The 15,435-nt window shown below is 51.7% G+C and overlaps 1 protein-coding gene across 2 annotated transcripts; it reads right to left on the bottom strand.

Annotated features, from left to right (window-relative positions):
* Window positions 1-369: 369 nt before the first annotated feature.
* Window positions 370-15,105, bottom strand: NOXA1 (NADPH oxidase activator 1). Of its 2 annotated transcripts, none has more exons than XM_086475789.1 (15): window positions 14,932-15,105; window positions 13,355-13,437; window positions 11,681-11,789; window positions 9,366-9,500; window positions 8,189-8,296; window positions 7,367-7,426; window positions 6,746-6,783; window positions 5,892-6,033; window positions 4,286-4,339; window positions 3,013-3,085; window positions 2,763-2,821; window positions 1,695-1,867; window positions 897-1,002; window positions 686-809; window positions 370-467 (listed from the first exon to the last, which is right to left on the bottom strand). In XM_086475789.1, exons 1-15 carry the CDS (start codon window positions 15,103-15,105, stop codon window positions 370-372), a joined length of 1,536 nt encoding a protein of 511 aa, XP_086331915.1. The 2 variants fall into 2 exon arrangements, with proteins under 2 accessions (XP_086331915.1, XP_086331916.1); XM_086475790.1 differs by having other exon boundaries at window positions 1,695-1,864.
* Between the last annotated feature and the right edge of the window lie 330 nt (window positions 15,106-15,435).

Here is a 15,435-nt window from a genome sequence, read left to right as displayed (position 1 = left end):
CGAGGGAGAGGGGGGGGAAGACCTCCATCCAGAGGAACCTCTTCCCACCCAGCAGTCTGAGCCCCTGAGGTCTGAGCTGCCACACAGACATTTCCCACAGACAAACACCAGATCCCCCCTCTCCTCTCTGCCCTGCACAAGCACGCCCTTGGCAGTATAAGCACAGAGGTAAAAACGCCAGGTCTGGGAACAGGCTGCAGAAAATGCTGTCGGACTGCTGAATTGACCCCATGGGATCTGTGAGCGGGGGACATCTCTTGTCCAGGTTCAGCAGAGCTTCTGGCTGTGCTTGGTGGCCCGAACGAGCTGGGCCTGGTGGCTCTCACCTCTGGGAGACAGTGCAGTTGGGCAGGAAAAGGCTCCTGTTTGCTATAGGAAGGCAGCACCACAACCGGTCTGGGTTGCAAAGCATTTGGGGAAGATGCCAATCTTGCCATTGCAGTGTCCTTCGAGCCAGTCCTCGTTCACTGGGAAAACATAAAGGAGCAGGATGAGCCCTGGCCCATAGGAGTGGGGTCAGCAAGAGTTTTCATGGCTGCAATTTAACTCCGGGCAAAACCCAGTATGTCCTGAGAGTATAAGCCTGAGATTGCACTGGAGAGGCTGTCTATTCCCCAGTCCCTCCCCGCAGCAGAATCCAAAAGCCTGCCCCAGTACAAGCCTGCAGACAGGACTGGAGAGCTACCTTCAGAGAGAATATCCAGCACGTCTCCCTTGCTGAACTCCAGGTCCCCCGGTCCCTGCGCAAGGTAAGAGTGCTGAGCCAGCATCCGGTAAAGGACGGCTCTGCCTGGGTGGGAGTCCGAGTCCTGCAGGAGAAAGTCAGCACAGAGGTTGCAAGGCAAAGCAGAGATTTGAGTCCAGCACAGCAGAGACGCTTGTCACAGCCCACGTACCTGGCAGCAGAGCGTCAGCCTGCCATCTGTCAGCTGCTGCCACATCTTCCCTAGATCCTCCTCTCCTGAAACTGCACCCAGCTCTTTGCCATCCGAATGCCTGTAGCTGCAAGGGTTCATTAACACGGCTCAGATCACCTCACTTAAAGCCAAACTTTGAAGCAAGCCGAGCCCTCTATCACCTTCAGTCTTCCAAGGCCCCTTTGTAAGCCAGCTCTGAGCTTGTCACCTTGCACAAAGACATGGAGCCACCCTGCATGCTCAGTGGGCAGAAACGGCACTGTTGGGGAGTGACTCTGGCACCTCTTCACGCACTTACTTGAGGGGAAGATGCTGAACTCTCCTGACTACACTGACTGTGTGTCCCCAGGGCTGTCACAGTCAGGGAGACCTCACCCCAGGACCCACTCCCAAATTGCCCTGCATTGATCCCAGCGTATCTCAAAGGCTATGCTGAGTGGGAGAAAATCCAACATGTAGCAGCTCCATCTGCAGAGTTTTCCCTTGTGTTCCCCCTTTCCTTGACCATGGTACAGTTTCCTGGGAAAGATCCTTTGGGCCTCCAAAGCCCACAGAGCCCACGCTCTGCTCCAAACCAGAAGCCATAGTAAGGTTAGCCCTGCAAGAAAGGCTGTGTGCTCACATCTTTGCTGAATCTCTGCTAGAATGCTTTGGCCCCAGTTAAACGTTCCCAGGAGACCAGATGCAGGTCTGTATCCTCAGGGGAACGGCTGCTGCTGCCCCCTCACACACCCGTGCACGCAGAGCACCGGAGAGCCCGGCCGTGCCGCAGCGTACCTCAGCCTCCCTTGCTCGGCCTGTTGGCCAAACCGCTCCCGCAGCAGAGCCCGCAGGTCCGGCAGGGACGGCACCTTGCCGGCCCTCACCACCACACTGCACTCGCAACGCGCTCGCAGCACCACGGGTCTGTCCGTGCTGGAGGAAGCTTCTCCGTGGGGCAGTGGGATCTGCTGAGAGATGTGGCACCAGGAACAGTCTGGTTATTCAGGACTCTCGCGCCAAGAGAGATGACACAGACACAACCCCTCGGCTCAGTGCTACCACTTGATGGTAGGGCAGCACCAAAATGCAGATCTGAAGTTCAGAGAAAGAACTATAGATTCAAAGCCCGGAATCAAACGTTCCTCCCATGACCCAGGAAGCCTGTTACTGGGTCCAATCACAGCTACCTCCCAACCACAAACCTACATGAGCAGGGCCCAATTCCTCCAGCCGTCCCCCTGTTCTGCTGCCTTTTCTGAAGTACAGCTGACAAAAAAACCGCTCCAAAAGCCCTACAAATAGGGGTGGCAAAGACAAAAGGGAGCAGAGCTGACCTGCGGCTGGCACTGCCAGAGAGGTGCTGTCCCCAAGTGGACACAGGAGTGATTCCAGGTCCATCACACCGTGGCTGGTAATGACATGGAAGTGCCTCAGAGGACATCACCCCAGAACACCACAAGTATGGATGAACTGTGGTATCCAGACTGACAGGGACAGATAATGCCACCTAGGAGGAGGGGGGAAGGGACAGCAGGTACTTCCAAGACTGCTCTCTCTTGCAGAACAGGCTGTAAAGTGCGTGCCTGAGGACACTGGGCTCTTGGCTCCTTGGAGGACGGCAAAAGGGCACTGCCCTGGTAAGTCTCAACCTCATGTCGCCTCACAAAATTGTATGGTTACAAACTCGGGAGTGGTAAAGGAAAGACCACACGGGAACCTCTCTTCGGAATGGGAAAACGGGCAGAGTTTTTCCAGTGATTTTGGACAGCTCAGGAATTTTGGAGGATCTGGCCAGGAGTCTTGCACTTTTCACAGCCTTGATCTCTTGAGGCTGTACCAGCTTTGGCTTGTGAAGCACCTTACCTGGAAGTCCATTTCAGCACCGGCATCATTTGCAGAGGCACTTTCTCCCCCAGGAGATCCTGCAGAACAAAATAAGAGCAGAGGAACAGCGCCTGCAGTCAGTAGAGGCCCTGGCAGCTCTTCTGCAACCTGCTAGCACAGACAACCATGGCTGCAGCGGGCAACCAGCCCCCCCACGCACCCCTAAAGCAGGGGGGTTTGGGCAGAGCTTCACGTAACACCCGCTGAGGGCCCTGGCCCAGGGGACTACCTGGCTTCTGCTTCACGTGGAGTCGGCTGGGAGGCACCTGGGCAGGAGGGAGGGGAATCCCGTTGCTGATCTTCTGCAACAGAACAACATCGGAAAGGAGTGAGCTGAAAACACCAGCGCCTGGGCAAAGCTGGTGTGCGTGACGGACTGTGCAGCCAGTTCTAAATTTCGGGATGTGACCCCAGAGAGAGCCCCAGGGAGACCAGTTCATTAAATGGCTGGATGAGGTGGAGCACTCAGGCTCTTAACGGTCTCTACAGCTCTTGTGGGGAGCAGGGGTGATGAGAGGTTTGGTGGGACACTTCCTCAGCCTCCTGCCCTTGCTAGGTTGGTGCTGGAGCAGAGGCAGACTGCTCAGACTGTGCTGCGGGTTCTCCCCACCATCTGCCAGCTCATCTGGGAACTTGGGCTGGTTCACAGCGAGACACCCATGGAGCAAATGCCCAAGTGTGTGCTACAGCCAGGGATTCATTTGGAGGGGAAAAAAAATAAAAACCATAGCAACATCAGAACAACCATGTGCTTCAAAAATTTCTCCAGGAAATAGGGGTCTGAGTTGCAGCTTTCCGCACTGGGTTCAGTTTGAAAACGATTGGCATCATGTGTGGACGTGCCTGGGGTGGAGATGGGAGACGAAGGAAGTTTTTCCTAAGTCAAAGGTGAGGGTTTAGGGCTTAGGCGCATGGCCTCAAGGCAAAAAGCGGTGCCTGTTTAAGATATTACTGTCCCGCTGCAGGAGATTAACCTGCTCTCACTCCGCTGGTGAACTAGAACACGTGAGCACTCCTCACCCGCTTCCCTGCTACATCTAGCGGCTGAGATGCCGTGGCAGCAGGCTGGATAAGCATGTGCCTCAAGCCCTCAAACTCAACCTTGTGCTCTAGCGGCTTAACAAGTCACAGTGGGTCAGGAGAGCTGTGGCAGCTGCTCATCTTTGTGTGCTCCATCAGCTCACAGCGGATAAGAGATAACAACACCTGGATCAGCTTGTAATGCAGGCTGCTGTGGCCTGGCTGTATGTCCAAGCCCCCAGATTTTGCTGTAAAGAGATCTGATGCATATATATAAAAAAAACCACCAAACATTTTTCTGGCTCTTAACTCTTCTGTTGTTCCTGTTCAAGATCACTTGGTCTTCAGTCAAGGTGTCTCAGTGTTTCACACTCAATGTTTCTTTTACACAGTGGTCCTATCCTGTGATAATCTTAGAAATAAATGTCCCAAATGTATCTCTTGGTCCCTTCCTCACCCTGGTTGCAAGGCTGTCAGCTCACCCATTTATCCATTTTTGAGGCAGGCTCCAGGAGAGAGCTCGGTATGCGCAGCTTCTGCGGGACACAAAGCAGAGCAGGGTGAGACAGGGGCTGCTGCCACGGCAGACACAGCCCCAGCCCACCCAGCCCCATCCTCCCTCAGCCCCGCTCGGCGCTGCTCCTGCCCTGGCAAACCACCACTGCCTGCTCGCCCTACCGCAACCAACGTGCCCAGGGGGAGCCCGGGGTCACGTACCAGCCCATGTGGCTGGTGCTCAGAAATTGCTGGGCAAAATCTAACGGTCCTTTTGCATCTTCTGCTGCTGAAAGCAGGGCTGCTAACGGAGAGGCTGCGGGGTAACAGACCAAACACCCGCCAAGCCCAACACCCCGATCCTAAACCAGATGCTTAGGCGGAGCGCAGCAAGGATGTTGAGGGATTTCTGTGTCTTCTGATAATCACTGCTGTAGGGCTAGTAATTCCAATGGATCATTGCGAGTAATTATGCTTTTTTCCCTGCCCCCCCCGCCCCGTGTCTATTATTTTACTGCTTGACTTTGAATTTCATCGGATACTTCACTGAGCAGTCAACCAGCATAGTCAAATACTTCTGTCACTGTTCATCTTTAGCTCCACATGCTTCAGGCTATGCTGAATGGTTTGATTGTCTGTCACGGAAGATGGTCACCTCAAGAAGCACTGTATCACTATCCCCATTCCTATTTCACTTAGGAATACGCTAAATGCTTAGGTCACAGCAGATGCTCTGTGGGGACATCCTTTTTTTACAAGAAAGAAAGAAAGAAAAACCTGTTCATTTATGCCCACCCTTCATTTCCATATTTTAACCTGTTATCAGGCCTCAGAGCACTGCCTCTCCTGCTCAAACAGCTCACTTTTTTTAGTGGTCTTGTGAAGAATCTTTTGGCTTCTTTTTTAAATATAGGCAGATAATACATTCACTGGCTCAACCTAACCCAGGTATGCTCTGGCTCTTTAAAAGAACTTAAGTAAATATGTGAGAAATAGCTTCTGTCAACAAAAGATTTTCCATGTTGTCATACTTGTCCTTTTCTATTCAAGCTGTTTACACTATAGTTCCCCAGTCTGCAGAAAGATTTCAGATTTGTCAGGCTTTAATTCCTTAGATCTTCTCCAGAGCCCTTTATAAAACCTGCCTGCAGAGGTAAAACCCCCCCAGAACCTCCCCAAAGGTAATTTAACAGAGGCACTACACACCAGGTAAGGACCGACCTGCCTCTTCAGCTCCATTAGAGCTCTTAGGTGACAAATACTGCTCTAAATGTTGGTCCTTGGTGAAGCCTGTCACCCTACATGATCCCACCATAGGATCCTGTATGGTGGAAAGCACAACTGCCCAAAAAGATGCCCTTACGGAGGTACAGAGGTGAATGGCAGAAGCCCATGAGAGCCAAGCATCAGAGAAATTTATGGTTAGCAACTGGTCTGTGGAAATGTGCTCCTGAACTCATCCTCTGCCCTGCAGTGCTGCAGGTGGGTCCCCAAGGAATGTGCTCAGAGGGTTGCAGCAAGCTCCTGTTCACAGGCAGGGCTGTGGGTCTCTGCTGGTAGGGGTGGGCTGGAAAGCCCCCCCGTTTTCCTCACCTGTCCATCGTGTATGGCTGTAGCCCAGCCATCCGCTCCTCTCGTCAGCACGAAGACCAAACTGCTGGCTTTCACTGCCAGCTTCTCCGAGTCCTCAGGGTAATAGTGGGACAAAACTTGACAGTAGCCCGATTCACTGTCTCTGGAAAGAAGGAATGAGAGCACCTTTACTAGCCCTGGAGTTCTGGTGCTGGGTGGCTTTGATCCAGAACACCACACTGATCAAAACTGGCATGTGACAAAGTTTCAAGTGTTGGGAAATAACGATTTCCATTGGTACTCTTTGGTCCAACTGGGAACAAAAGGAGCTTGGAAAACACCGCTTTCCCAACTGCAACTGCCCCATTTTCATTGTACCAATACACATTCTCTAGATCAAAAAACTATTAAACTCAGCCCTGAAGTACTGCTGATACGGTATCACCAAAACAAATGACTTTCATGTTTTTTGAACCAAGGCTGATTTTGGCTCAACACAACAGGGCTGGAGGTGAGTATTTGGAAGCCTTGTCCTGGGAACTAGGAGGGGACAGCTGAGCATCCTCTGCCACAGACCTGGGCAGGTCCCACAACCTCTCTCTGCTTCCACTCCCCAGCCATGGCACGATCCATGCCTGCATCCCAAGGCTATAGAATCAGCTCCTGCAAACTGCCCTGAGATTCTTGCATGAGAGATGCCACTGAACAGCAGTGTCTTCTGCACCCATAGAAGCCTTTGCATGCTTGTCATTTGCTCCACCCTTGGTGAGAAGTGGGTGTGGAGTCTTCAGACAAAGATATCAGAGAACAAAACATGACCTTCTAAACAGAAACAGTGAGAGAAGAGTTAGAGGAAGGTGGAACTGAACACTTACCGCAGAGCATCAGCACTGGGTTCATAAAAGCCCTGTTTCTGTGGGAGGAACAACAGCATCTATTTACAACAGTCCCTTATACAGCAACAGTGCCACCTTATTGCTGTCCCTCAGAATATCACCCGGTGGTATTTTGTATTTACTTTCGACATTTGTCACACCACAGCACCCAGACAGAAGTCTGCTGCTCCACACCTTACCAGGATGTACCTCTATTTCTCTCCCTCCCTCTTTATCCCATCAGGAGGTAACAAAATCTCTTCCCCCATCCTTGGTTCTAAGAAACTGATGTTACAGCGCAAAGCAGCCATGACAAGGCTGACAAATTTACTGAAGCGCTGGGCAAATGCGTGCTGAGCACAGCAAAGTCTCCACTGCTGTTTTGACACAGCGAAGAGACAAAAATGCATCATCAAAGGGCTGGAGACTCACATCACCGTGTCCCTTCCAGCCAATGCTGAAGCCCGCCACCAGGCTTTGAACAGCCCCATGGATCTAGTCTGACATTGCACTGGGTTTTTTTCAACAGTATGTTCTTACCCTGACGGTGTTAGGATCTGAGGCCCTACCTGGAGCTCCATGACAGCTCCATTCCTCCCTTCACAGCTATGTCCTGCTCACCTGAGGCCTGAGAGGCTCGAAGCCAATGTACTCATCATTGGGAATGATGGATGAGATGACCTGTCGGAGGACAAAGTAATGACTGATTCCAGGCTGGATGAAGAGACTCTCAAACTTCACGACAGGTTAGCTACTCAGACGCATTTCCTTCTGACATCCTAAGGTCAGGCATAAAGTAGAGCCATGCACATAGTGGAAAAAGCAGAGCTGGATTCCCAAAAAAGCTTCAACCATTCGTGTCCCTGTTTTTTCAGTCCTTCCAACGTTTCTTTAAAAGTACGTGAATTAATTACTTTCCCTTTCCTTTATTCATGGTGGAGCTCTCTTGGAGCTTTCTTGCCTGTGGCACTTTTTTTGACTGCACTGGTCACAGAAGGGATCAGAGAAATTCTCTGCTGACTTGCACTAAGGGATGTGACAAAGCATTTGTCTCCCAAGTGCCTGCCTGTCCCGCTGGGAACGCAGTAGTGAGTAGGAGCACGCTGGAAGAACGTGCTCCTCTTGAAAATGTCATTGTCAGCAAAAGGACAACCACAGCTTTCCCTAAAAAACTGCTCAGCTTTTCCAGAGTTTAAAGTGACCAAGACTGGAAAGGGGTTTTAGCACCAAAGTGCATTTTTGATAGAAGAGGTGGCAATTTCAACAAATTTCACCTTCTGTGTCCCAGATGCCTTAACTGGCTGCGAGCTCTGACGATCCTGCTCTTGGATCGTCACCAGCGCAGTGATCCGTGGAGTGGCCAACGGTAATGCTCTCTGGAGAAGTCAGAAGGTGGGATTTTAATCTGCTTGCTGTTAATCTTAACGATTACATGCCTGTTACCTTGGGTTTACCCAGGAAATCTTTTGAATCCAGCTGCTCAACTTCCTTCTTTCGTGGTCTGAAAAATTCCCCAAGAGGAACCTGCATGGGCTCTAAAAACAGACGGTCCTAGGGCAGGGAAAGCAGATAAGGGAAAAGCCATGAATTAATATTAAATGAAACACAACAGCAGTGAAAAGGAAATAGAGGTTCCCTGTGTGTGCAAGATCAGCTCCAGGAAGACACTGGGGCAAAAATTATGGCTATGAACTTGAAAAATGTCACTCAAGTTTAACAAGCAGATGCAAACTAAGAGCTCGGCAGCCACTACCCAGTGTTGAGTCAAAGACTAACTCTGTTGGCATGGGATTGGCGAGAAGGGAGGGCAGAGGGGTAAGGTTTATTAAACACATCTTCTAAGCAGTTTTTCTATTTGACTTCAAATGTTGTTTTTCTCCTCTGTTCAACCACTGAGTAGCATGCTAATAGCAAACATAAATAATACGCTAATATAAAGTACAAACATGATGCCAGAAGAGATGATTAGTTTAAAAAAAAAATAGCATCTCTTACAAAGGATACAAATAAGATAAGGAAATATGGAGATGGCAAAATAATGAACCCTTCAAGAAAAGTCAATCAGAGATCTGCAAGTTGTTCCTGATCATAAAAAGAGTCTAATGGGAAATTATTTAGAACCAACCCTGGAAACACTTTTACACTCCACTTAAGCTCTAAATGTGATTGTCATTAATATCTGAGCTGCTACCAGTTGTTACGGAGGCCAAAGGGTCTCAAAAGTCAGCCAGAGTCATGAAAAGGGAGACTGTCCAAATCTGCACTTGTAGGGTTCTGCACTTAAACGCTACATAAGGCAACTTGTTTTACAGTACAAGTACGAACAGAACTAAGCTCTTGAACAGCAGGGAGCACCACCCCAGCCTGAGAGGTTATCCCCTAATTCTCCACTATGGTGTTTCTCTGCTATGAGGCACCGGGGGGTGAGGGAGTTACTTGACTGGCTGAAGCACTAGTTTGGCAGAGCATCCTATGCAAATGGCTTAGACTCTGTTACCAGGTGACCAAGCAGATGGGTGGACAAGAAAACCCAAACACACAACAATTAGCACATTCTTATCTCATATTTCTTAACCTAAGCCCAATGCACATACCCAGGAACTCATGCAGGTGGACTTACCTGCACCCGCTCAAGGGCCAGGTCCAGGATGGCTGTTCTCCCTTCAGGCCTCCATACCATGGCCTGATCTAGGGTGACCCTGGCCTCCTGCCACTGCTGCAGCCGGCACTGCGCTGCTGCAGTGTTGTACAGCACCTGGGGCGAGCAAGGAAGGAGCAAACTCAGCAGGCTAAGAGCCACCACGACTTACTGAACTCAGCAAAGAAACAGGGACCAGGCACCAAAACACCACAGGTACAGCCACAGCACCAATCTGCTCCCCACTGGCCACCGGAAAGGCACTCTGAGCAGCACAGCTGAAGAAACTTCATAATTGGAGTGGAAAGAGATCAAAGCAGTACCTCCAGGCTAGCTCCTGGGGGTGCCGGAGCTGCCAGCTCTGTTCAAGGCAAGGGGAACACCAGATGAAGACTCTGGTACCATATAAGCTTTGATTTTAACCTTCCTGCATCTGAAAGGCCAGGAAAGATTTTCTTGGGTTTCTTTCTGCATGCAACTAGGCAGTATTTTTTGCTGTGCAGAGAAATTCTGCCTCCTGTTCACTGCAAAATAAATAACTGAACCCATTTCACATTGTGGTGGGCTGTGAATGTGCAAATTGTCAGCTGTAGCTTGTTACCCTTTAGCAGCACGTAAGCGTGTTCAGTGGGGAAGTGGCAAAGTGTGGGAGTATTACAGGCTGGGTGTTGGGAAGCCTTGATCTATATGCTGAATTGAGAGTGGGAGATCTCTTCTTGTCACTGCCCAACAGTCGGTGTATGGAAAAGCTGCTGGCCTACAAGGCAGAAGTGTGGCCTAGCAGACTCCCTGTCTGATAGCTCCTGATCCTGGATGTAAATGGCTCTGTGGGATCTGGATGCAAGCAGTGCTTGGGGCAGAGGTGTGGCTAATTGGGCACTTTTCCTTTACCCCTTAATCGTGGCAGTAGGAGACTGCTGTTTGGGGTGGAGGGGAATGGCAATCCTGAACATCTACAGGGACTGCAGAGATCCTCCCTCGTGGAGAGGCAAGGCAGCAGCTCTCGCTCAGCTCAGAAGTGCTACAGCCTTGCAAGAGGCAAATACTTCTGGATTTTTCAAGCCAGAGAGCACATCTCCCTAGAGAAGATGAGGTATAGCACTAGAAGCCGTGCATGGGCAGAGCTGATGGCACAGCTCTGCAGGAGCACTGTCTTTGTGTGTTCTGAAAAATGAGCTGCAGGTAGATGTAAGAGCGAGACACAGTCGAATCAGGATGCAGATCCCGAGTCTGGAGCGCCAGCACAGTGAGAGCATGTGTCCTGGCAATGCCTAGAGCTGCGGAGTGAGGGACTGTGTTCACACCAGAAAGAGCACCAGCCTCCTCCGGATGCCTCGGGGCCTCTGCAGCCCTGCACCTTTCACAGGGAACCTATTGTTTCTAAGTGCCTGTGAGCTCAGAGAAGGCAGTGCTGTGGCACTGAAACTGTTACAAACAATGAGGTTTGGGTAATGCCACAGATGCCAAGGATAGCTTCTCCCTGCCAGGTAAAAGGCGCATGAGAACTGACCGAGACTGAACGATGAGGTTTTGGGCATGCTTGACTTGAGTTACACAAAGCCTCCTCACTCTTGAGGAAGTAAAGAATTAAATACCCTTTCCTGTATCTGCTTTTCAGTCCCTGTGTGTGGACTTGGGACAGAATACAAAATGAACCCTCGCTGTAAAGTCCAGTTTCTAGGAGTCTTTAACTTTCCAAATATTACAAATATTTACAATCAATTCAGACTTAGACCGTTTTTTGAACAGGATGTGGCAGGTTGACTTCATATAACAGTGTAAGTGCTGCGGAGCGACGTGTTACAGAAGCAGAACACACCTTGCAGCCCACTGTGTAAGTTTGGATGCAGAGGTAACGTTAAGACCAGTTATTACACGTGGAAAGACAGACTTTCGTGCACATAAGTTTCTTAGACTTCATTATGGACTGATTTTGTTTCCATCTGTCTACACTTCAAACCATTTCAGCTCTTAGAGCTGAGGAGTTCACAAAACTTAATGCACATTTACAAGCACGTAAGCACAATTACATGCACAGATAAGCTTAGAAACCCCAGTATACCAATTCCTGTGCATCTGCTCTGAACAGTTTTACTTTTCAAACTGTAATTTGCTAAACTCTTCAGAGATGACATTGTTTTATGACTTTTATGATTAAGCTCCTTTTAAAAAAAAGTGCAAGCAGAAATTTTTTTGCTGCTGTAATGTACTGTCTTGGGTTACTAACCCCTATGCTAAAGACCTGGTGAATACCCCCCAACAGAGGGGAAGGACCCCTGAGACAGGTTGACTCTTACCTCCCATGCATAGAGTATGTGTCTCAACCCCAGCTGCTTGTAGTCGATGAAGGGGTTTTTTCTCAGATGACTGAAGGCCATACGATAGTCAGAGAGAGCTTCTTCGTACCTACAATGCACAGGGGAGAGAAGCAACTGAGACTAAAAAAGCTGAAGATGAAGAAGCTCAAAGATCAAGCTAGCAAAACCCCATGTATTCTTCTCTGTCTCCTGACGAGACAGAGGAGAGCTGCACCAGAGATGTGTGTCATCTTGTGACCACAGAAAATTCCCTGTCCTCTCCTTGTTGGTAGATAGTACAAAATGAACATGGTGTGTCTCTCCTCTGGGATTATCTGCACTGTTTTACTGACTGGGATGAACAGCAGGTTCTGATACCCAAAACAGTTGCAGTTCCAAGGAGGAGAAAATGTAGAGCGAAGATTAACAAATGCTCCTTGCCCAGCTTGCTGCTGGCAGTTTCGTCCCAGCAGGTATCTCAGGGGAGAAGCGAGGACTGGGAAACCCCGGCTGATGGTGAGCAGTGAGGGTACACGCGTGGCCAGAGCAATGCGAGCAGGAATTTAGAGCAACTCTAGGGACAAGGAGGGAATTAGCCTGAATTTACACCAGGTATGCAACTGGCATCAAAACAAGTTCCCACTGAGGCTGCAGGTGGTGAAAGGAAGGGTCCAGGAAGGGCTGGGCAGCAGTGACCGGACCAAGAGCCAGTGAGCACGGCTACGAGAAGGTGCCCAGGTGGATGTGGGTGGGCAGGAGCAGCATCAGCCATGGGGGGCTGGCAGCCGCCACCTCCTCGAGCAGGAGGCAGGTCTGCCAGCTGCACTGCTCCTGACCTGCAGCACAGCCTGTGTGCTCGGGGCAGGCTCGCTGCACTCCTGCCGGTGCTGGGAGCAGAGCGGAGCAGCTCCAGCGTGCTGGCCGGGGCTCCGCCATCCCTGACTGCAGCTCTGCTGGCAGAGGCACCGAGCATGTAGCTGCTTGACGGGCCAGCTGTGAGTGCAGAACTGCTCCCTTTAACTCCCTCCCAGAAATAAAGATAGTAATTTTGTGGAAATTAAGGTCAGGAAAATAACAGGAAAGAGAATAACTGAACTTTGAAGGTAAGATGGGATCTGTAAAATCCGCCACCCACCTCTCTGAGCAGCATGTCACTGTGATTAACCGTGGAAACAATGAGTAATCAATCCCTTGACACGAGTGGAGCAAACCCACCATTAAATCAGTGAGATTGACATCAGGCCCACAAAACCTGCTGTCAGCAGAGAGTGAGAGTCAGACACTGCAAGCAGACGGCACTTCTAGGAAAGCCAGACTCACATGTATCATGTGAAGATACACCGAGCACCGCAATTACATTTTTTTCATTCCCAAAGAAAATCTGAATGGCAATGTAAGCTCCTGGCAGCCCTGCATATATGGGCAGCTTCTTTCTCTGTGTGTAAGGGACAGTAATGTCATGTATTACCCTGGGGCCCCAAGGCTGAGCAGCTCATATCTTCTCAGCCCTATCAGGGATAAGACTTGCTGACCCGTGACACGGTTTACAAGGCCAAACAGGACTGGTTAAGATGGCTGGAAGAAGTAAATTTTAAAATCATCATTTAGGTGTAGGAACAAAATATGACTAAAAGGAGAAAACCGCAGACTGAAATGGACATGTGCCCCACTTACATTTCCAGCTGCAGATGGACAAACCCTCTCTGAAAGAAGCCGACAGCTAGGGAGTTGTCCTTCGCAATGGTTTTATCAAATGCCTAAGGAGAAAAACACAGACACACCCCAAGGAACAGTCAGGATCTCTCCTGTTGATGCCTGGGTATATGCACCCAGCCAGACACATCCAAGCCGCACTTGCACCGGGTGCAGGAGTCATCCCTGGGATCCTGACCAGCTCCTCTGGACTGACAAGTGCAGGGCTGTGATCCTGGCTGAGGAGCAAGTCAGCTCCAAGTCATTTTTCAGGTCTTGGTTCTGTATGAGCTGAGCTTCAGGTTTTTATCCTTCCTTGGTAAAATGGACTGGACATAAATGAGCTCTGTTTGCCATCCGGCATCTTGCCATGGGAGATCTGTGTTGCCTGGAGCAGTTTGGCCTGACAGTGGCAGCAGCAGGACCAGCCAGGCTAGGGAAGGCTGTTTGAAGCAGCCTGCGGTGATGATGTGTGAGAGGGTACAAGAGAGAAAGCTGAAGGGCTTCACCCAGTACACCTCTAAGTCAGCATTTCTGGTCCAGTCTCACAGCTGAATACAGGCACGTGTCAGCAAAGCTGGTAGCAGCTCATGGTGGATGGCTCAAAGGAACACTGTGCTGGGAAAACTGTCTTAACGTCTTTCTGAGAAAGCTAGGAGGGTGCTTCTTCACCTGTCACTGCAGAGAGATGGCACGTAGACAATGAACCGAGCCTGAAACCCCAGACTTTCCTGATACTGCCTAGGGGTAGCATTGCAGGGGTGAAAATATGTAGCAGGTCAGGGAACACACCTCTTGGCGAGGTGGTGGCTGGCTTCTCCTGTGCCTCCGACAGCATACCTTGCTTTAACAGTCTGCTTTACTGTGCTATAAAAGAGAAAAAATAAACAACCAACCGTTGACCTACGCGGAAGAATAGCTGAGCTTCTTCCCAGTCAGTGCCCATTCATCAGGGCTAAAGAGCCTCTCCTGGGCACCATCGGGCTGTGCTCGCTGTTGTCCCTCATAGCAAATGGCCTGCCCGGGGCTCCGTGGCTCTGCCCGGGTCCCCCCAGCGCAGCCTGAGCTTTGTGCTATTTAGGAAATGGCTTGTACACCCCTCCTCACCGGGCAGCTCTTAGCTGGGCGTGCAGACTCCCTAGGTGCTGTAAGAAAAAGGCTTTTCCTCAGCAGACTCCCTAGGTGCTCTAAGAAAAAGGCTTTTCCTCAGGCCCTTCCCTGCCGATGCCAGGTCTCCCTTTCCCAGGGGCAGTAGTTTCCCAGCACAGCGGTTTCTTTCCCGCAGCCTCGCCCGCTCATGCGGGGCTGCCCAGGGCCGCAGGCCGCTGCAGGGCTCCTTGCTCTGTGCCCACCACCACCACCACCCGTGTCCGGGCTACGAGCCGGGCGTGCAGGGTGATATCGCTGGGTTTGGAACAGTTTGACTTTCAGCGTGCTTCCCTCCAAAACCGACGCGGGAAAGCCGTGCGGCCCATCCCGCCGCCGCCCTCCCCGTCCCTCGCTCTGGCTTTCCCAGCCCGGGGAGGCCAAGGCGCCGCCGCCCCCCGCGCCCCCCTCACCCGCAGGGCCTCCTCCGGCCTCCCCGCCCGCAGCTGCACGCAGCCCACGTTGAAGCAGATCCTGGACGGCGGCTCCGGGATGCCGCCGAAGATGTCCAGGGCGGCGGCCCAGTCCCCGCCGTCGGCCGCCAGCACGCCCTCATGCCAGCGCCTCACCAGCTCCCGGTACGCCATGGCCGGCGGCTCCCCGGGCTCTGCCGGCCTCCCGCCGGGCCTCACCTGCGGGCGGGCGGGCGCGGCCCCTGGGCGGGGAGCGGGCGGACGAGGAAGTCCGGCGGCACCTGCCCGCTCCCCTCCTGCCCAGGCCGGGGAAGCCGCCGGCGCCCACCCGTGCCAGGGCTCCCGGGGAGGGCCCGGCGGGCGGGGGCCGGCCCGTGGGCCCGGGGCGTCTGGGGGAGAGAGGCGAGGGCGGAGCGGGTGCTGGCTGGCTTAGCCTCCGGCGCTAAACGGCAACTGGGAAGCCCCTGGCAGTGCAGTGAGCGGCCAGGGCTGGCACTGCCCGTA

The sequence above is a fragment of the Leptosomus discolor genome, chromosome 19 (genome assembly GCF_034619465.1).
Source record: "Leptosomus discolor isolate bLepDis1 chromosome 19, bLepDis1.hap2, whole genome shotgun sequence".
NCBI classification, from domain to species: domain Eukaryota; kingdom Metazoa; phylum Chordata; class Aves; order Leptosomiformes; family Leptosomidae; genus Leptosomus; species Leptosomus discolor.
Note: the sequence above shows the minus strand (reverse complement) of the source record. Positions and strands in the feature narration are given on the sequence as shown.